Here is a 20,718-nt window from a genome sequence, read left to right as displayed (position 1 = left end):
GGAGGGATTTTGCAGGCCTTGTGAGTATCACCTGTGTCAGCAACAGTGGAGACCAGAGCATTGGTACTGGACTGACCAAGCATCTGAGGCGAGCAATTGGAGGGATCCATCTTATGTATGTGTGCAAACAGTACAAATTTCACTCTGATGAGCTTTCTTCCTGATCAGCCAGTTAGTAGCACAGGATCAAGCCTACTGTCTATATCTATGTTAAGTTGTGCCTGTGGAGGGTTTAGATTGGTTGAATTTTAGGAAAAATTTCTTCACTTAAAGGGTTGTCCAGTATGGGAACAGGCTGCCCAGGAAAGTGATTGAGTCACCATCCCTTTAGGTAATTAAAAGATATGTAGGTGTGGCACTTAGGCACTTAGGTTTAGTGGTGGACTTGGCAGTGACAGGTTAATGGTTGGACTCAATCATCTTCAGGGTCATTTTCAACCTCAACATTTCTGTGATTCCATGATATTCTGTATAAGTGTGTGTGTGCATTTGAAACATGTGCATGGCCTTGCTACTGGCTGGATATGGGGACATGAACCTGTATTGCCTTGCTTAGTGGGGCTATCAGATTTGGTAGTCTTAGCAAGTTCTTGTTACTCTTTCTAGCTTTACAGCTGGAAATTTGAAATTTAAATATTGTTGATAGGAGGAGGGGTTGATTTGGTGTGTATGGGTTTTTTTGGTGGACATTTGAGAGCAAAGAAGTTCACAAATAATTTGGTGTCTTTTACACAAATGAGTATTAACACTATATTCTTAGAGGTTTGCCAGTGCTAGCAACTGGGACTAGGCTTGCACTTACATGTCTTAATCTTCTTTTGGCACTTCTTATTGGCCTTTCTCCATCTTGCTGTTGAATAAGAGCTTTAGTCTGTCTCCACTAAACTTTTCCAGGACACAGGATGCCTGAATTCTAGGATGGATGCCTGAACTCCATCCTTATAAAATGGCTTGGCTAATCTAATTATGAATGCAGGCTGCAGAGAAGTACACAGCTGGTTCTGCTGAGCATGCAGAATGCCGTTACAAATGCTGAAAAGTGATAAAAGTGTCTTTATCTAAAAATAACTTCTAGTGATTTTGTATCATCCACTTACATTGTGATTCACCTGGTGATCCTGAACTGTGAAGCTGGAATGTAAAACAATGGATGGCACACTGTGAAGTTTGGCACAGAAACCCTCCTTGCACAGTTTTTCCAAAATAAAGACTCAGTGTGTCGCTGGCCACTGAAGTGCACTTCTTGTATTGTGTAACCGTGCTGGAAATGTTTTTGAAGTATTTGCAGGTGTCCCGTAGCCCCTGAGCCCTTTTCCAAGAGCTTTGATAGTTCCGGAAGTGAAGAAAATCAAAACTATATTAGGTTATACTTTTTTTGATGAAATAGTCACAGGGCTAGATACCACCTTCTTTGGTTCTTGGTCTCAAAGAACTCCTCTCTCATCTGTCAGACTCTGTATTTTGGTTTCTCCTGGAGCCATAACCAGTATTCTGCTCAGCTTTCCAAGACACTGCTCCAACCAGCTGACCTCTTGCAAGAGAGGAACTTCTTTAACTTGTAATATGTGTAGCATATAGACCTTTGTTTCATAATAGCTCTCAGATGTTTGCAAAGAGACATTGTTTTAAGCCATCCTATTTTCTTACTGTTTGTTTTTTCAGCCTCTCTATTAAGCCACTAGATGAATGCAATAAATATCCTGAGAGTGAAATTGGTCCCTGTTACTCCCAAACTATAACAGAACTATTCTGTGTTCATCAGGACATCACTATTAAAGCAGAATGGAAAGCAGAGGCTGCCATATATGTCTTAAGACAAATCCTTGAACTGAAATTGAAAAGCAGAAAATCTGTACAATGCATATGTCCCTTTTGGTCTCCTGTCCAGCACTGCCCCTTTATTTATTATTTTTCGTTGCCACTGGAGCCATTGGTCTGTGCTGTGTACCAGGAGACCATTAACTTTGTTTTTTCTTGGTTTGTGAAAGAGCATAAAAAACCAAAAAACACAGACCATCTTCACTCATTTGTCTTCGCTCCCTTCCCTGGTCCTTGTGATATGGCCAGTATTGAGAAATCTCTTTCCCAATCTAATATGAACAGCAGGACAGAAAATGTTTAAAAGTTCAGCCAAGGTAAAGCTTGATCTTGCTGGGCTTTAAGGATACATATGGGAATATCTTCCAGTTTTGTGTGTTTTTACCACTTCCTGGCTTAGTAAAATGTGAACCTTCTGAACTGCTACAGCTGCGTGCTGCTGTCTGCCCTGCCCTTTTCTCCCTCTTGTGCTGCTTTCCCTGAGGTATAACAACCCTGTTTGCACCTTACACTATTGGTTTTTGTTCTGTTGCAGGTATTTGCATTCCTAGGAAATTCCAGGTCTGAATTCCTATCTGTCTTTCCTTACCTGGCCTGTTTGTTGCAGCCCTTCTCTCTGTCACTCTCCTTGGCAGCTATTTCCACCGCTGAGACTTGCAAGTCAGCTTATCTTCACTGGGTGCTGATGATCCTGTCTGCAACTGCCCTGTCTTTGCTCCTCTAGCACTGGGGTACAAATACATGGCTTTGGTCAAATGTCTTCCCCTCCATGTATTACCCACTTTCTCAAGCTGCTTTTCACTCTGCTCAGTTGTTGCTTGGTTGATGGTAGAAAACTGGTTAAAAGCATACGCAGGCATGTAGAGATCAAGTGCAAATTCTGTAATTTGGTGTATTAAAGATCAGCTTCACTGAATGCATAAATTCAAAGGTTGGATTTTCAGTGTGATTAGAAATCCTCTGCATAGAGTGCAAGGACAGTCAATATTAAAAGTTACCACTGTGAGAAAACCTGGAAGACTGAGATTGAGAAAATGCAGTCAGATGCCTTACAATAGCAATGGGGAGGAGAACATCTCTGTTTCCTGATGCTCAGTGCTCATGAGGCCACACCAGGCTGTACCCAGGGTTGGTCTTCCCAGTACCAGCTTGATGCTGACAAGCAAATGCAGTGAAGGGCCACAAGGAGATTCCAAAGGGTCTGGAGCACATGCTGTTGAGAAGATGTAGGTAGCTGGTCTGATTTAGCTGGAAGAACAGGCTGATTTTCATTATCTTACTTTACTTAGGTAGTAGAGAAGACAGTCAGGTTCTTCTCAGAAATCCTCAGGGAGGGCAAGAGCCAGTGGTCATGGTTGGTGCCTCTGTAGGTCCCAAATGAAGATAAGGAAAAAAGTTTTTCCTGGGGGTGCTGCTGTGGGAAGAGGTTGCTCTAGGAAGCTGTGGAATCACCAAACTTGGAAGTTTTCCAAATTCTGCTGGACAAGGTCTTAAGTAATATGATACAGCTTTGAAGATTGCTCTGCTTTGACCATGGGGTTGGACTAGGTGATCTCAAGGGGTCCCTTTTACCCTGCATCATTCTGCAAGTCCAAACAGTATCCCTCAATGTTATATTGTAGCAGAATTTTATTGTTAAAATTTCATTTCATGTTAAAGAGTGATGAAGGGAGTATGTGAAAAAAAAGGTTGAATTTTCCCTCTTTCTTACTCCTCAGTTTAAATAGTTTGTGTTTGGTGAGCTTTCTTGCTGTGCCACTATTGTGTGATTACTGTTTTTGTGAGATGGTAGCTAAAATGAAATGTCAGTATGAGTGAGGACTGAAAACTACAATGTTGACCTTCAAAAGAAAGCCAAGGTTTTTCTTAGCAATTACTGTCCTGAAAGTATAACCACTGGTAAAATAATGGGCCTGATATTAAAAGAGGATGCAAACTCAGAGTCTGCAGGGTGACAGAATTGTGAGCAATAACAACATGAGTTCATAAAGAATAAATCTTGCCAGACAATGTAATTGCTTTTTTTGATAGAATTGCAAAATTAATGATTTTAGGGAATCAGGAGGGAAGTAGGTATATGTTTACTTTCTAACATGAAGATTAATTGAAATTCGCTTGGGTAGGAAGAAAAAAGTTGGGTGAAATATAAACAGGAGCTGATTATCAGCAGTAGTGCAGTGGTTATGTAGGTTGGGAGTTCGACTGGAGTTTTGTAACATTTCTGTTAATGATATGACAGAGGGAGAGAGAAAATTCTCTTAATGAGCTTTGAAAACAAACTGGGAATTGTGAGCCTCAGAGCAGAAAAATAAGGGGGCGATGGGTTTAGACACATAAAGAGAAAATAAAATTATATTAAACTTGGAGAACTGTTAAATCAGGAGAGTATGTGGAGCACATATCCTAAACCAAAGTGGGGAGAGAAGTATTGAAAAGAGAGGCCAGTCTGTGATGCTGAAAATGGCAGCTGTGGTCCTAGAACCTCTTTCGAGCAGGGCACTCAGCCTTGCTCCTTCGTCTGTGTGGGGCCACTTTAAAGCCCTTCTCCAGGTCCTGGGGCTTGAAGGGCAGAGTACACTGAGCAGAAATTCACTTTCTGCTGCTGTTGTGATGTGTGCTTGAGGCTACTCCACACACCGAAGGTGTGACTGCCCAGCTCCAGTTCTGTCTGTTACTGTTTAAAATTCTGCCAAGAGCAGAATGAATGAGTTCTGATTTTCTTTTGGATGGTTGAGCTCATTACAGACCTCTCCCTTCCTCCCCTTGTGCCCTGCCCAGACTGCAGTATCCCCCCTGTGCCCCTGTGAGAGGGCTGTGCAGGGTGAGAGGCTGTGCAGAATGCGAACCCAGAATGTGTGTGTGCCCATCCTTCGCAAGCTCCAGGTCAGGCTCGCACACTGCTCTGCCTTGCTGCTATTGATACTCCAAACACATGCTGCTGAGCGTTGGCTTGGGTTTCCAGGCCTTGTACAGCACCCTGCCTGTTCCCTTCCCTCAGGTTTCACTGGAGACAGTCTGGGTGCATAAATCTTACTTCCTTAGAAATCCAGAGTGAGAATAAGTTACATGATTTGGGGCAGGATCTGTTACTGTTGCCATGTTGCAACTTCATTTATTGCTAAGAGGGAAATTTTTTTTATTAAGTGTGGAGACAGAGGCTGCCAGGATAAGCTAGAATTGACCACTAAATGACTTAAGTTTATCAGTGTCCCTATTTCATTTGGAGCTTAAAGAAAACTTGATCTAATTTTCTGTATGTTCATCCCCTTTAACTCTTGTAGTAGTCTTATGTGTCTACTTAACTGCCCTGACATGTTGAAATAACACTTTTGAAAATCTCAAGGATATCTGATCCTATTAGGAGCAGTAGAATTGCTTATTACTTTTTAAATCTGTAGGAATGGTATCCTGGGTATTTCAGATGTAGCAAGTATTTTCCTTGGAGTTAACAGCAGACAATGCTACTTTAACATAGAATATGGTCACTTGATATGGGAAGAAATCCTGTTGACAACCTGCATGGCTACCCAGATGAGTCTCAAAAAGATAAATCATGTCAGGGTATAAAAATCCTTTAGATTCTGTAAGAATGAAAGGAATGTACAACACTTTGAAAGTATGTGCCTAGGATTCTCTAACTTCGTCATCAAAATTAATTGTGTTTTATAGTTGCATGAGTACTGGAAGTAGGGAAGTTAAAAATATTTTAGCTCTTTCAGCAGTTCCATCAAAATAGCTCTTTAGCATTATTAGCACCTGAGGATCAAAACCATATTTGTCTGCCTTCTTCATATATTATGCTCCTTGTGATATGGCACAGCAAAGGAAGCAAAACACTGTGAGGAAATGTTTTCATATGCTAATGTTTGCCCTTAGAACAGTTCATTAGAGATCAATATGACTAATAATCCTTCAAAATCCCAAGGAAAATAATGTACCGTGTATGTCTGATGTAGAATGAAACATCTGGGGGGGGTCACCTCCATGGCAAGACTGTCCACAACTGTTAAAAGCTCCAACAATGAAGTAGTTATTGGGGTAGATGGCCAGATGTAGCACCATTTTGCCTTTTTTTTTTAATGGTTGCATCTAAAACTTTATCAGCTTGTCAGGTCAGTGTCTTTAAATACCTTTCCACTCCCATGACATAGTGGCAACACCAAAAGAAACTGCACCATCTCTGTGCTCAAGGATCAAGCTTTTTTCTCCCATGTAAATAGTTTAATTTGGGATCTTACAGAAATTTACTCTTGAAGAGATTAAACCAGTCCTTCATCTGTGTGGCCGGTATATCTCTAGGGGCAGATGGATTGCCTTTAAATAATTACTAATCCCTGCTTTTTGGAAATGAATTACATTCCTTTCCTTGGGGAAGGTCCTTCATTCTGATAAATGCACTCTTGTATGGAATTCACACGCCAGTAGGAAAAAAAAACAGGGCATGGTGATGGAAAAGACTGGAATTTGTTGTGTCATTTCTTCTGCTAAAGAAGAAATTTCTGCTGTTAAAAGAAGACAGTAGTTAACAGATTTGAAGGGATAACTACCACATTAAGTCACACAGTTCAGACAGGCTTTATGATCTGCAGATACCCAATTGATAGGATGAGGATGTTCCTAATTTGTAAAACTAGCTACTGAGAAGAAGCATCTCTTTTTCCCCCACCTCATCAGTGGGATTGCAGTTTCAATTTGCCAGTTTTTCACAGTGTGCAAGTGTAGTTCAAGTCACTGCTACTCCAAGAAGTTCAGTGTCAGTGTTTCAAAGTCTGAGTTTTGGATCTTAGAACAAAATGTTAGAATCTCAGCAAAGTCTAGGATGAAAGGAGATGCTGGAGAGCACGTGGTGCAACCTTCTATTGAAAGCAGGGCCCCAGTTCAGGTTATTCAGGCCCCTGTCAAGCTGAGTCTTGAATATTTCCAGTAAGGGAGATTCTAACATCTCTCTAAGCAGTCTGTTCCAGTGTTTAATTGCTCTCCCACTGATTTTTTTTTTTTACTTATATCCAGGTCAACTTCTCTCCTGTGCAATCTCTTTCTATTGCTTGACTTGCCAACGTGCATACTTGTGAACAAAGTACCACCATCTTCTGTAACTGCTTTTTAGTTACTGAAAGGCATTTATTTGCCTTCTGGAAAGTGAGAGTGTTGTACATGTTAGGCAGCACATCTGTCCTGACCTTAATGTCTGCCTAAAGCCCTAATATTAACATTTTATGAGGTGGAAGTTTTAGTTCAGAACAGCATATAGCATCTCTTGAGGGTATCTTAATTTGGAATTCTGTCCCTAAGCATGTACTTTTTCTCTTCTATAATAGAAGTCAATGTTTTAAGTTTTCACAGTATTGAGAGATGTGTGTCAAAAATGTGTATCTGTTTTTTTTCATTTTGAAGGGTTCCCAGTTGCTTTAAAAATGTGGTTTACAGATTATGCATATGAGTACTGGTGACTAGCCTGTGAAATCTGAGAGGGAATCTGGTTGACAGAACTTTGTAGCAGTCTGCCATGTCAGGCCTTCAGTGGTTTGAGGGTTTTCTTTTCAGTGCTTGAGAGTGCAGGACACTGTAGAAATATGTTTCAGAATATTTGGCTTCTGAGCATTTGTTCTTTATATTAAAATAAAAATAACTGGATCCTTAATATGACTGATGCTTAAAATGCATGAAGATAGCTCTGTGATAGACACTTTGAAAGCTCTGGTGCCTGGGAACAATTTGTTAGGGAACACTTTTTAGGGAAGAATTCATTATTCCCCACTCCCCGCTTCCTGCCTACAGCTTGGTATTGATGCAGTCTTTCAGATTCAGACATCATTGATATTTGATAGAGACAAACACAGCAGATGGAGTAGGTAGGGACAAAAGTGAGATACCTTTTGTATAAATGGAGCTAAAAGTGCTATAGAGCAGCTATAAGCACTCTTTGGGGGGCACTGAACTTTGAAAAGATCAAGACACTTTCTTAGTCTTTTTTTTCTTTCATAAGCCTGGCATCTAATTACACGACAGGTGCAAAGCATCATTCTGCTTGGAAAAATATTACCTGTAAAGAGAAACTGCACCTTGCAACTAATCAGCTCTGTTCCCTTTGTATGTTCAGAGATCCATAAGTCTTGATTCTGTTGATTAAGGCTTTGTTGCTTTTTGTTTCCTTTCACCCTCATTTCCAGTGGTGTACCTCTCAGGGAGTGAGAGGAAATTTTTTTCTTCTCTTTTCTTTTAACTTACCATATTACAGTTTCCAGAACTTTTCAGTGTACAGGGCAGAAAGCTATTCGAATAGATTTAAAAGTAAAAAACACAGGGAACTGAGATGACTTAATTTAGCAATCCTTGGAATAGTAGAAACATGGGATTTCAGAGTGCAGTTCATGCAGTCAGGTTGGGTTGGAATCTTGTGTGTTTCAAGTACTGTGTTTCTTCTGGAAGTCACAAACCTACAGAATCTTTTCATGAGTGTATCTACCAAATTTCTTTGCTTCAGCTTGTAGAAGGGAGGAACCCTATTGCTGATAAACGTTTAATATAACAGCTTCCGTGCTGTTGGAATAGAAACATAATATAATATACATAATAGAAACATAATAGAAACAGGCCTGTAATAAAACCATTGGCACAGAAGTGGGGGAGGAGAGGAGTGAGATATGCTCAATTTAGAAAAGTTGTATTTTAGGTATGGGATGAGATTGAGTTCATAAAGCTCTTCTGAAAAGTGTCTGGGTGGCTTGAGAGAATTTCTCCTACTTCTGAGCAAATGTTTGGCTGGAAAGGGACAAGTGCAACATAAGAAAGAAGTATATGAGAAAAATAATACAGGAGAAGAACCCAGCAGCTGGATAAAATCCAGGGAATTTTTCAGTTTGGGTGCACTCATGTCCACACCTGCATGTACCTGTTTTATAGACATGGTGATTGTAGAGTTAAAGCAACAACAGAAGCAAACAAAACATCACCAATGGATTATATTATTGCAGATTTACTTTTAGCTTGCTCTCCTGAAGGGTAGAAGTCTGGAAAGTCTTTTCAGTAAATTTGTTTAGATTTTAGATTACTCTAGGCTTGGACATTCAGGAGAGAAGAGAGAAAGTTCAAAGACATATTGTTGCTATGGGCGTCAAAGTTGACTCCTGCAAAGCACATTTGGACCCAAACTAAAGCTGTCTCCTCTAACATGATACTGCATTTTGCAAGCCTTTAGTTTCATTCATGTTGTTTAAAACCCCATCTGGATGCACACCATTTGCTAAGCATTTATGGCCGTGTATTTTTGATAGATTCCCCTGAACCAGTCTGCAGAGCAGAGAGTGAAACATCATATTGGTTGCTTCTGAAATAAAATGCCAGCATCCCAATTAATTTGTAAATGGAAAATATCTGTCTGTGATGAATTTATGAAGTGCAGATTCTAAAGGCCAATTGATATTTCATACAATAGCTACTGCATACTTGTGGCACACCTAAGTAGATCAGAGCAGACTGAATGACACAAATAGTTTTCCCCTACAAAAGGCTTTTTTTTTTTTTGCCTTTCAGATGCCTCTATGAGGAATTTTTGGAACATTCTTAGTTTCTGACTGCTGGTCAAGGGTATCTATCTTGGTTTTCTCATCTCTGAGAGACACTGATGGTACAATTAACTTTATCAAAATGAAGTGAATGTGGGCTTGGCTTTTGGGAAAGAGTCAAACATGCTTTGATGGATGCTTGCATCCATTCTTTACACCCCATATTAGGCTCTGAATGCCTGGTATTGCAGCTAGCACACAGCATTCTCTCCAAGTGTAAATGAGTTCTCCATAATGCAGATAAGGTCATAAAAATGATGTTTTCCCATTATATGTCTGCCTTTACAAAAGCTTGTTAATGAAAATACTGTAAAAAGTTAAGTAGCTACTACTGTAAGTCAGGGAATTGAACTGCTGGATAGCTTTTTGTGACTTGACAGGCAGGGTCATGTCAAACGGGCTCTCCCCCCATTTCTTTCTTTTCTTCCTTTGTCATTTTAAATCTCTCACACCCTTATAACAAGAGCTGACACCAATCACAAAGCTCCTGAGCAGCAGCAGCAGCGTTACATAAACCTGCTGGATTTTAGTAAGAGGGTTACCTTGTTTTCATTATTACACCCTTTCTTGTATCTCATGCAGAATAGATGAGAACCATTTAGCCTCGTTCTTGTGAGATGAGTAGGGTGGCTAAAATATCTGCCTCCTCTTGGGATTTAAATCTGACTCTGTTGTTGGCAAAGCAAAAAGCATTAATTGCATGACTGCTACGTTACAGGCACATCCTATTTTAAATGTTGAAGTTGACCACATCCTACAGCGTTGCCATACAACGTGCTAGAAACTTCATTGTGAAGATAAATAAGCTTTCTGCAAGGGCAGATGCAGATGGTCAAATGCAACTATTTTTATAAATTTAAAGAGCTTTGAGACAGGAAGGAGACTGTGAACTTTGCTCAGGCTAGGTGTTTTAGAAGTTTGTTGAAAGGCATAGAAATGAACCTAGCCCAAATCAGCAGGATGGAATGTGGCTGTTCTGCAGTGCTTTGATCAGAACTTGAGAAGTGCTGTTAATGGCAGTGAAGGTATGATCCAGTTACCTCAAATTACTCAAAATCTTTTTCTTATGAATTCAGAAACATCTGCCTTTAAAGAAAAAAGGAGCTATGTGACAGGAATTGTTAGGCTATGTAGCTTGGTGTCACAGTTGATAGACTGTGGTCAGGGAGGGCCAGGAGTAGACTGAGGACTGAATGGCTGTAGAGACTAGACCCCACCCTTGTTTCCAGACATTTCTGCCCAGAGTCACACTGGGGGCCCAGCACAGGGGAGCCTGGTGCTGTGCCATGAAGTCAGCCCTCTCCGATGCCAGCTTCATCTGTGAGGCCACTGGCTCTGGGCAGGTACTTAATTAATTCATTTGGTGGTGTGACTCCTCTCTGAAAGCTGACCCTCTTTGACCTGAAGGTGGGACTTGGGGCTAGGTTTTGGTTGGAAATGCTGCTGGAAGACAGGCTTTTGATAACTCATAGACATGAGGTGATGGTGCTGCAGTAAGGCATTCAGTCTGCCACTTCCAGTGAGTCTGAGGTTGGAGGCTGGGGCTGGTGATGAGTAGCTGCCCATTGAACACATCTGGGTCCCTGCCAGCCCTGACACAGTGGTTTTAAATGTCCCCATTCATGGAATGACACCTGTTTGTGTTTAAGTGCCAAAAAATGAATATTTTAGCAATGAAGGAATTCATTCAATTGTGAAAAGAATGTGCTTAGAAATGTTCCTTCATGGCATAACTGAGCAGGTTTCAGAGATGTGTGCTGCCTTTCAAAAAGGAATGCTTACATCATTCTCTTGGTTCTTTCTTCACATGGAGCCATTTGTATGAGGGTTTTTTCAATTTGTTGGTTTTTAAGTTTAATAGTTCTGCTAATACATAGACACCAGCTGTCAGTTAATTCAAAACAGCAGACTGCTAGTGAAAGATAGCCTCTTTGGAACAGATGTTAGAGAAAATCCACCTGATTTTGTTCAAGAGACTTGTACACATTGGACGCAGTTACAGGAGTTACTGTGTTAATGAAATCCTGCTGCACCATCCAAGAGAAATAAGGGATGTCATCTCTCATGATAGGCAAAACCCTAGCTAGCTTTCTTTAATCTTTGGTCAATATAGGAGATGTAAAAACTTAAAACTGTCATTTAAAGTGGGAGTGGAAGAGAAGCACTCAGATCATGTACTCTACCTCTGCAGAAATAGGTGTTAAATAAGAAGAATCCTTTTCAGTTCCTCGCCCCTGCTTTCTTTTTTTGTTCTTTAATTTTTAAAGCATGGTTTTGGAGATCTGTTTTGTGATGTTTCCTCACACAGTAGTGTGGGGAATGTGATGCTGCTGCTGCCTTCCTGCCTCTGGCTGGCTGCTTTCTGGTCCCTCGATCTTATTTTCTCTGTATGCAAAGTAAAGAACATTTCCCTGCATACACTTTTTTTTTTTTTTTTTAATGTGTGTACTGGATGGAGGCAGCAGCTTGTACCACACATTAATGGATGGCCAAGAGTTGTTTTGGATTATGTCAGCATCTTTACAAGGACTCCCTCTCTTGAGGGTGGTCTTCCTGGTGACTTTACAATGAATCAGTATTAGACTCATATCACTGTAGTGAGAAAACTCCCTTTCTTCTACAGGTAAGATACAAATTTAAACTACAAGGGGTTTCCTGTTAAGCTTGAAAATGTTCAACATTTTCAGAGCCAAATTTTGAATTTTCAGAGCCAAAATTTGAATCTGAAATAGAAAAGCAGAATGGGGATGATGGAAGAATGTCTATTGAATCTGAGTAACTTCACTTTCATAAAGAAAAGGTGTTGATAGAAACAGAATTGATTAAGTTTATTTTGAATCTGAACATTGACTCTTGTCCTTTAAAAGGGTGATCTTTTCATCAGCAGATTGGGAAAGATTATGGTAGAAACATAGCTCAGTTAGAAAGAAGCCCTAAGACAGTTAACTGAAATTATTAGGGAGTCAGAGAATTTTCAATAACATGACATGCTGGAAAGTGCTTAGTTTAATGAAGGACAATAACATAGGATGTAATAGAGGATTACAAACTAATGAATTATGGGATGAGGATGAATATCCAGACAGAGGATAGAGCTGGAAAGCTTAATTATGATAGTGAATAAGAGGAAGTTCCTGGGTTTTTTTAACATGATGCATATCTGTGGAACTCACTGCCCTAAAATATTGAGGTTAAGTTCTCAGCAGAATTAAGGATTAACTCTTGATGGAGATGAAAAAATGTATTCATTGTTATGGAAGATGAGATACACACCCTGTAATTAAAAGGGATACAGATTCTTAAGCTAAAAGTCATAAACAGACTGTTCCAAAGCATCTGTTAAGCTCTGCTGCCTGGTAGGACAGGCCTATCTGCATGGGCACATGCTGTTCTTTTTGCCCTCATATTTCCTATTTTCTCTCACCTGTTAGAGGGAGAATTGGTAAGGTAGTTTTGGGAGTTCAGGAAAAAAACCCAGTTTGTGGGGTTTTTTCCCCCCAGAACCAGCTGTTAATGTCTATTTTTCTGTTTGGAGATTCGGCTGTGTACGGATTGATTTTCTCTATGTATGTACACTGACAAGCCCAAGGAGACTCTGATTTCCAGATTTCTTAGAAACAAACAATAAATACACTCTCTGGATTTTAGTTCTTAAAGGTGAAACTAACAATGGTGAATTGTATTCTAACATAATATTTACAGTGCTTCTTTCAGATCTAACATATTTCATTATGTTTGTGAAGTGAAAACCAAACCCCAAAAGATCCCTGGATATATTGCAAATGTTTTGATTTAAAAGCTTAAACGTTGGTAGCAGGATTTCTATTTTCTCTTCTGTTTTTCTGTTGTTTTGGAAACTCAGACATTCTTTTTGCTCAGTCTGAGGGCCCTGAGGATCAACTGGGACAACACACTGAAGGTGTGACATAATCAAAATTTCTTAGCTTTTGGATCTCATATTGCATTTTAATCTGCGTGCCCCACATCTCCTGTGCATTAGCATATCACCTCATCATCTGTAATTGACCACAGTGGGTTAAGGTTCCTGACATGATTTACAGCTAATTCCTCTATACAATTTGGAGACAGAATCTCATTCTGTCCCTGGTGTGAAATCCTAAATGAGAAGTCTCAGCCACATGCACATTATTACCAGTAAACGATTTTTAGTGGAAATCCCAGGGACCAAACGGAGTGTTTGGAACAGTGGAAAGTCTTACAGCAGGATCTTGTTTTCTTGGTCATCCAGGCAGTGAGGACCCCATATTAGAAGGATAAACTTGTCTCACTGGGATATATTAATATAAACTAGTAAGTATTAATTTAGGCCATTCAAAGAGATTTTACCTTTTTTTACCTCTCTACCCTGGGGAGGCAAGGAGTGTTACTCATCAGAGGCAACCAGGAGCTGCTGTGCTCTTGTTTTTGTCATAGAAACAGATTAATTCGTTTCCTTTCCAGTAACAATGTCAAGAAGTATAATTTCGCTTGCTGAATTCAGGACTAATGGAAGTGGGTGTTGGATTGAGGTGCCTAGACACTCAATTCCTGTATCTGTAAGAAAAGATTCTTTACCCACAGATCTCAAACTCAGTGCCTCCTCAGTGGTGCTCCTTCGCACTGTTCCTGCATCCAGGAGTGCTGTCTCACTCCTCTCTCTCTGCAAGGCCTCTTTTTCTTCAGCCATGCTAAAACTAGGTGGAGTCTCAGAACATCGAGTTCAGCCTCCAAAAATCCATCTGATCATCCTGATTTTCCTTCCAGCTTATGTTGTATGCATATCTACCTATCCCAGATCCTTTTACCTGGCCTCTGGAGCTGGCTTTCTTCTGCAGGAGGAATTGAGGATCAGGTGATGCCTGTTGGATGCTTTTAGTTGTGCTAGAGTGTGAAGAGAGAGGGGCATGAGGTTGTTGCCTTTCACAAAACATTGTGATTGTTTGCTGGTCAGGTCACAGGCACCAGCTGTGGGTAAGCCAGTTTCTTAATGAATCCAATCTCCCCCTCCATCAGCTGTCTGTCCACCAAGTGCCAAAGGAAATGGTGGTTTTCTGACCATAAGAGAAATGGCTGCTCATCATGCTAGTAGGGAAACTAAGTGTCCATTCCACTCTTCTCTGAATACTTGGCAGTGATTCTTTTTAGCATTTGTATCAAACAAGCTATTCATATGGGCTCTAAATAATGTGTGAAGCTATGATCAGTGATTGGAGACTCCAAAGCTGAAGTTACAGTAGTTCTTTTTCTAATGGAATACTTCTCTTAGTGGAAAATGAAAGTGTGTCAAAGGTTAAATATGGTTTGGACTATTTGATTCTAAGAAACATAGGCAGATTTCAAAACTTGTCTACCACACAAAGTTGCCCTTGAAATCTACCTTGTTTTTGTCCAATCCCATGGTCGGCAGAATACTTTGGATTTACAACATCCAAGCTGGAGCTTGACAGGCCCCAGAATGTGCATTACAACTGTCAGAGCATCCAGGCTTTTGGTTATAAATTCTGCAGCATTGGAAGAACTCAGAACTCCAGGCATTTTAACTTGCTGGTGTCTGTAAACTTTTTGGCATGAAACCAAGAGCATGGAAGACCTGTGGTTTTGCCTCTCATGTGATCCTAATTTCAGTTCTATTCTTTGGACATCTTTTTCCCTTTAAGCTTATTCTGTCATCAGTGTTGGTTTGGTGTTTATTTTAATTTGAGCTTTCAGCTGTATGCAACTTTATGTCAGTTGTAAGCTATTATTTTCAGCTTTTGTTCCTTATCTCCTTCTCATGGACTTCCAGGATACAGAGCAGTGACTGGAAAGATGTAGTTACTGAGTTTATACTCAACAATCTCTGTTCTTTGCCTATCTAATGTACCCTGAGGATGGCTTGTAAAATATAATTTTAGAAGCCTGGTCAATATAATTCGAAAGAAAAGACTGAATTTAAGAACCATATCCTTTCAACACTTGGTAGCATATGCATTTGTACATCTCTCTGCAGGGCTCAGTATTGTTCTGAAGTCATAGGGCAGTGTTACTAAAACTCGTGATTTGAAAAATAATTAATTTGAGAATGGTGCAGTGGTTAGTGAGCTAGCTGAGGACGTGTGAGACGGGTTTGGTTTGCTTCTCTGCCAGCAGCTCCCTATTCATCCTCAGCAAACATCTTGGTCCTCGAGTTCTCCATATTTAAAATAGTGACAGTAGCATTATCCTACCTAATAGAAATTGCAAGATAAAATATATAATAAGGTCTAAAATGGCTTGTGTACCATGGTGACTGGAGTTGCTCCTTTTTTAAAAACCCATAGAGTTTCATATTTCATTTTCAGGAATCATGGGAGACATAAAAAAGCCTAAGATATTTTCGCTCAGCCTTCAGTATTTTTTCCTGTTCTTTCCTGTTGTAATCCCTCTCCCTCTCACTGGGTCAGCAATCTCACTGAAGGGAAATGTCAAGTGAAATTGACTTGAGACTTTTAAAAGGGAGAAAAAAGTTCATTTTTTTTCTGTATTGCTGGGGTACCTTTTATAACTGTATTAGGTATTTTAAAATCTGTATTTATAAATATGTTTATAAATTGGTCAGCTTTTGCTGTTTTGCAGCACGATTCCTCAAGCCAGTTGTGCAAGAACAGCTGAGGAGGGCAGAAACAAACACAGGGGTCTGGGAGCACTGCAGCTGGGTGTAGTTGGCACTGAGGTTCTGGTGAGATTAAACTACAGAATGAGAAAAGAGATTAAATAATTTGTGAAAATCAGAAAGAAATGAAGATGCTGGGATGTGTGCTTTGGGGGCTGTGGGGGACTGTTCCCAGGAGGGAACCAAATAAAACAGTTTCAGTAGGAGAGCCAGCCTATGCTTTTTGACCATATTAATAGTACTCTTTCTTTCCATTTTTTGACCCATTAATTGAATCATTACATCGATTTTCATACCTGCTATCTAAAAGTGGCCTAAATTTTTACCCTTAATATTTGGAAGAGCCATTTAAATGCAAAGGATTGTTTATTGCCTTGTCCCAGGCATATACACGTGGGACTGAAATTATTTTCTTGATGTGAAGGCGTCACTCAGCAACAAAATTCTGTGATTCAGTAATCAAACATTAATGAAGTACAGAGTGAGCTTTTGAATGTTTTCATGCCCTGATTACTAAACAGAGGTAAGATCTGTAGTGAAGGAAAATGTGTTTGTCCTCACGCTGAGGTTGTGCTGTTGAGTGGGACCCTGAAAGGTGCTGTTGCCACGCAGCAACACCTTCTGCTGAAGTCTCAGTCAGAGGCAGAGTTGAGTGCAATAGCTGGTCAAAACACAGCTGGATGGACTGCTTACAGCTTTTTCACCATTTACTTTTTCAGCAAGTAAGCAGCCCTGTGTGGTTTATTAACTGAGTACCTGAGCACTGAGTTGGAGTTGCAGCAGCAGGAAGTGGCTTCTAATCTGTAAAGACACACTGTGGCTGCAAATTCGAGTGGCTGAAGGTTACTCAGGCTTGTAAAGTCTCCCTGGTGGCCACAGCGTAACCATAAGAGAGTCATATGTTTTCTTGCTGCACAGCAGGAGGAGAGGCTGATCTGGAGCCGTGATTTCCCCACTGCTCGTTGCTCAGGTCTGGATTTTTAAGCTGTCTGTTGACTTTATGTGTGTCTTTGCTTGGGACTGTTCTGAAGTACAAACTGTGCTGTAGACCAGTGATGGAGATCTCTTAATGGAAGGTACATTAGAGGTAATGGTGCAGTAAACCAGTATTTTGCAGTATTTGGAGGTAAAAATAGAAAACTGGAAAACTTAATTAAGTTCTAATGAAACTTGAAAAAAAAAGGTTGGAGGTATAGTTGGTTTGCTTTATTTTTCCTAACCACTGGTAGAAAGTTTCCACTGTGTACAAACTATGAGAGTATTTGTGAAAATTTTTTGCTTATTACAGAATATTCTTTGAATTTTTTTAACCTTGAGGAGAGTGGATTAATTATTTTTGTCATGTACTTTCAATGGGAAGGCAAATATTTATATTGCGCTAATTTTCACAAGTGCACAGCAATTTATTTTTTTCTGTAGCTAGTCTAAGTCAGTGTAAATTTTATGGCAAACCAAAGGGTGGAAAAACTAAAAAGCTAAAAATGCTTTAAAGTACTTGTGTGTTCTCACAATTTTTTGGCTGAGAGCTCAGTTTTGTATGACAAGTGAAAACCGCTGAAAATATCTAGCTGCAGCATTGGTTTGCAGTGGTACAACTTTACACTTCCAGTAAGTGAATTTCAAACCGAAGAAGAGTCTTCTAAATTCATACTCAGACATTTGGCTTGTGTTCCAGTGTGAGTTATCCCGCAGGCTCTGGTGTCTGAGGCAGGTACCTGGCTGTGACCTGAAGGTTGCTTCCCTGTGTTTTGCTGAGAAGGTTGCTTCTTGATAACTGCTTATGGTGAAGTTTGTACGTGCACTGTAGATGTGTAGAAATGCCCCTTCTACTTTGGTCAAGGCTAATTTATCTTTTTTTACTTGGGATTTTTTTGTGTAGCTTATTCTGTTGTCACGCACAGTGCTGAGCAGTCATCCTGCTGTCCTCTTTCTGATGGACACGTCTGATGCAGGGAGCTTTGAAATTACTTTTGAAAAGCAAAGTGAACAAACATTGTTGATATGGGCTTGGACCTGCCTGTTGTTAAAATCTTACTTCAGAGCAGAAAAGGTGAGAGAGATATTACACATTCAAATACGGTGTATTTAATATCCTTTATTGATGGAGGGATCTTTTAGCAGAAAAAGGCTGTCAAGAAAGGTACCGCACTGCTTTAGGGTGTTGATTCTGATGTTGTTACATAAAAGTTACAGAATCCTTAGAGGGTTTTGGCCATAGATATGCAAGATTTAATGAATAGTTTTGTTGTCTTTTTTAAAAGATACTAGAAATAACCATGAACGGTGCATTTTAATGAGCGTGTGGAGGTCAGTTGAAAATTGCATAGAATTTTGCTTTTCCTGGTAGCCGTATTTCCTTCACAGGGGCCTCCTACTGTGGTTTCTTTCTTTACAGAAAGAAAAGAATAACCTGCATTTTAAGTCTGCTATAGCACTTTGCACCATTGGTGCGCTGCTTTTGTGCTTATGACAAAATGACAAATTTGGGAGTATGGGGAGTAGTGACCTGAAGTGCTTCTCTTCCTCCCCTCCAGGCACTTGCATGCATATGCACAGGCACACGTGCACAGTCGTGCCCTCCCTGTTTCAGAGTCCTAGCAGGCATGTTGCACTCCTCTGTGGAAAAGAATTGTGGCATTTGGGTCAGTGTTTCTAGTTCACAGACAACCTGTGATGTAAGATGGCTTATTGCTGTGCACAACAAGAATCTCTGATGTACTTGTTAAATAGCGTGTAAAGAGCTGTGGGCTCAGATCTCCTCACATTTTGGGAGTTTTAAGAATTGAATTGTGACCTCGTGAGAGGCAGCAGCTCTGTCTGGTTAATTATATCACAGGTGATGGTGCTGCGTTATGTGCACGTACAGCTGAGATGTGTGCCTAAGCAGTGTATGCTGGGTGCTAGCCTATTCTTATTGCTTGTCCCGTGGGATTTGTTTAAGCCAGAAAAAAAATGTAAGTGACTGTTAATGAGCAGACAGAGGTTAGCACCTGTCTATCTAATCCATACTTTTTCTGTATTTTATTGCATCGAAGGAATATCACTGCCTAACGGTTCTAGCGCATAAACAGCTAAACAGTACTTGACATTTAAAGAGATTTTCTGTTGTGCACTTGTATAGTCAAGAGTAATTCTAATCCTATTAAAGATATTATGTCATGGAGGCGTGTCCTGGAGGAGAAGGCTTCTGCTGACTGGCCCGATGGAAAGCAGAGGGGAGGGGCGAGCAGGAGGGCGGATTTATTACTCGATAGTTAGGTCAGGGATTTCTGTGGGAAATGCCCAGTGGTTGCAGTTGCTGATGATTTCACGGCAACAGCAGTGAAACACAGAGTGCGCTCCGGTAGCGGGTTTCTGAATGAGACACTGCAAATGGGTGGAAAGAAAAAAGACAGCGTGTGAGAGAGAGTCAGAGAGACACAGAGAGGGAAGCTGAGAGCAAGGAAAGTCCTCCAGCTCGAGGAGAGTCTCCCAGGTGTACTGCAGAAGCTTTTTGGAAATGGATGCAAGGACCATCTGCTGCCTATAGATTAGAGGACTGTAGACTAGGAGTGCAGAGAAAGAGCTTATGGCTCTTTTTAATAAAAATCAAAGTTCTGCATAACTGATTCATCAAGATAAATCATGAGTATGCTCTTGCATGGGATATTAATGTATAAATCCATGCTTCAGACAGACAGAGTTCAGCTGTCATTGCTGTAAAAAATAAACCCAGCAACAATGCAGTGAATAAATTCTGCAGTGATTATCTGATTTATGTACGAAGAAAAAGAGAAGCAAAGCACAGACAGCTCTTAGCGCACTGTGGCATTTGCGAGGCACTGCATTTAATGGTCAGAGATGCTATACATTAAATCTGACAACTGTGAAAAGAGAGATCATGGAGAAGTCAAGTAGTGAGGATTCTTCAATTCACCGGAGTCCATCTTTGGATAGCAAAGACTCAGATTTTGCTAAACCTTCTACCTCAGGGAGGCAATTTGGTCGAGGTTTTACTGCAGGAGCTTTCTATGGTACAACTGGATCACGCACACAGAGCCACACTGGGGTCGGAACCGGGACCGGCGCTGGGACTGGAACTGGAGTAAAAAGTGAAAAATACAGTGCACCCAAAGGCAGCAAATACGTGGTCTTTTACCTGGATCTATCCTTTGTTTTCCTTTTAGAATTTAAGAAGTGCAACATGGCAAGAGGCTGCCTGTGTTGTTTGAAATACATGATGTTCCTTTTCAATTTAATATTTTGGGTGAGTACTGCCTTTTCAGTTGCCTTCATCTGTTAGTGTATCCTGTACTGCTGCATTATGTGTATAGTGCATCTCTGAAGCAGTACTGTAAGTTCTCTCCTCCCCTCCCTCTCTCTCATACCTGCTTGGAATATTTTCATTGTTAAACTTGTGTCTATTGGGAAATAGACATGCTTTCTATATCTTTATTGCTACCTGATTGCTGTAGTTTGGCTTCTGATTGCTCAGACTTGCTATTCTAATGTGCTTTCAACCGGGTTATCTAAGAAAGGGCAGAATTGTTGCCCTTTAAGGAAGACCAGAATTATTGTAGCATTAAAATCCTGCAGTGGCTGGATTGTTGCATTCTGTTGTAATACTTGTTTTGAAAAAAGCTTAAGGTTAATTTTTAAAGTATATTTTCATTGTCACTATAAATCTCATTTGCTTTGTGTAAACTTCATTTGACAAAGTGCTTT

The 20,718-nt window shown here is 40.3% G+C and overlaps 1 protein-coding gene across 7 annotated transcripts in view; it reads left to right on the top strand.

The window, feature by feature from the left end:
• TSPAN9 (tetraspanin 9) overlaps nt 1-20,718 on the top strand; it is a 170,393-nt gene that overhangs the window by 58,208 nt on the left and 91,467 nt on the right. For 4 of the 7 annotated variants that reach the window (XM_074534940.1, XM_074534945.1, XM_074534943.1 and 1 more), the window contains one exon: nt 20,181-20,260. The exons of 1 other annotated variant lie outside the window; for it this stretch is intronic. In XM_074534940.1, the coding sequence (XP_074391041.1) occupies nt 20,198-20,260 (63 nt within the window). In that variant the 5' untranslated portion in view covers nt 20,181-20,197. Of the gene's footprint in view, nt 1-10,419; nt 10,432-19,257; nt 20,261-20,718 lie in introns of those variants that run through there. 2 more of the 7 variants (XM_074534944.1, XM_005494545.4) reach the window with 2 other exon arrangements.

The sequence above is a fragment of the Zonotrichia albicollis genome, chromosome 2 (assembly GCF_047830755.1).
Source record: "Zonotrichia albicollis isolate bZonAlb1 chromosome 2, bZonAlb1.hap1, whole genome shotgun sequence".
Classification (NCBI taxonomy): domain Eukaryota; kingdom Metazoa; phylum Chordata; class Aves; order Passeriformes; family Passerellidae; genus Zonotrichia; species Zonotrichia albicollis.
Note: the sequence above shows the minus strand (reverse complement) of the source record. Positions and strands in the feature narration are given on the sequence as shown.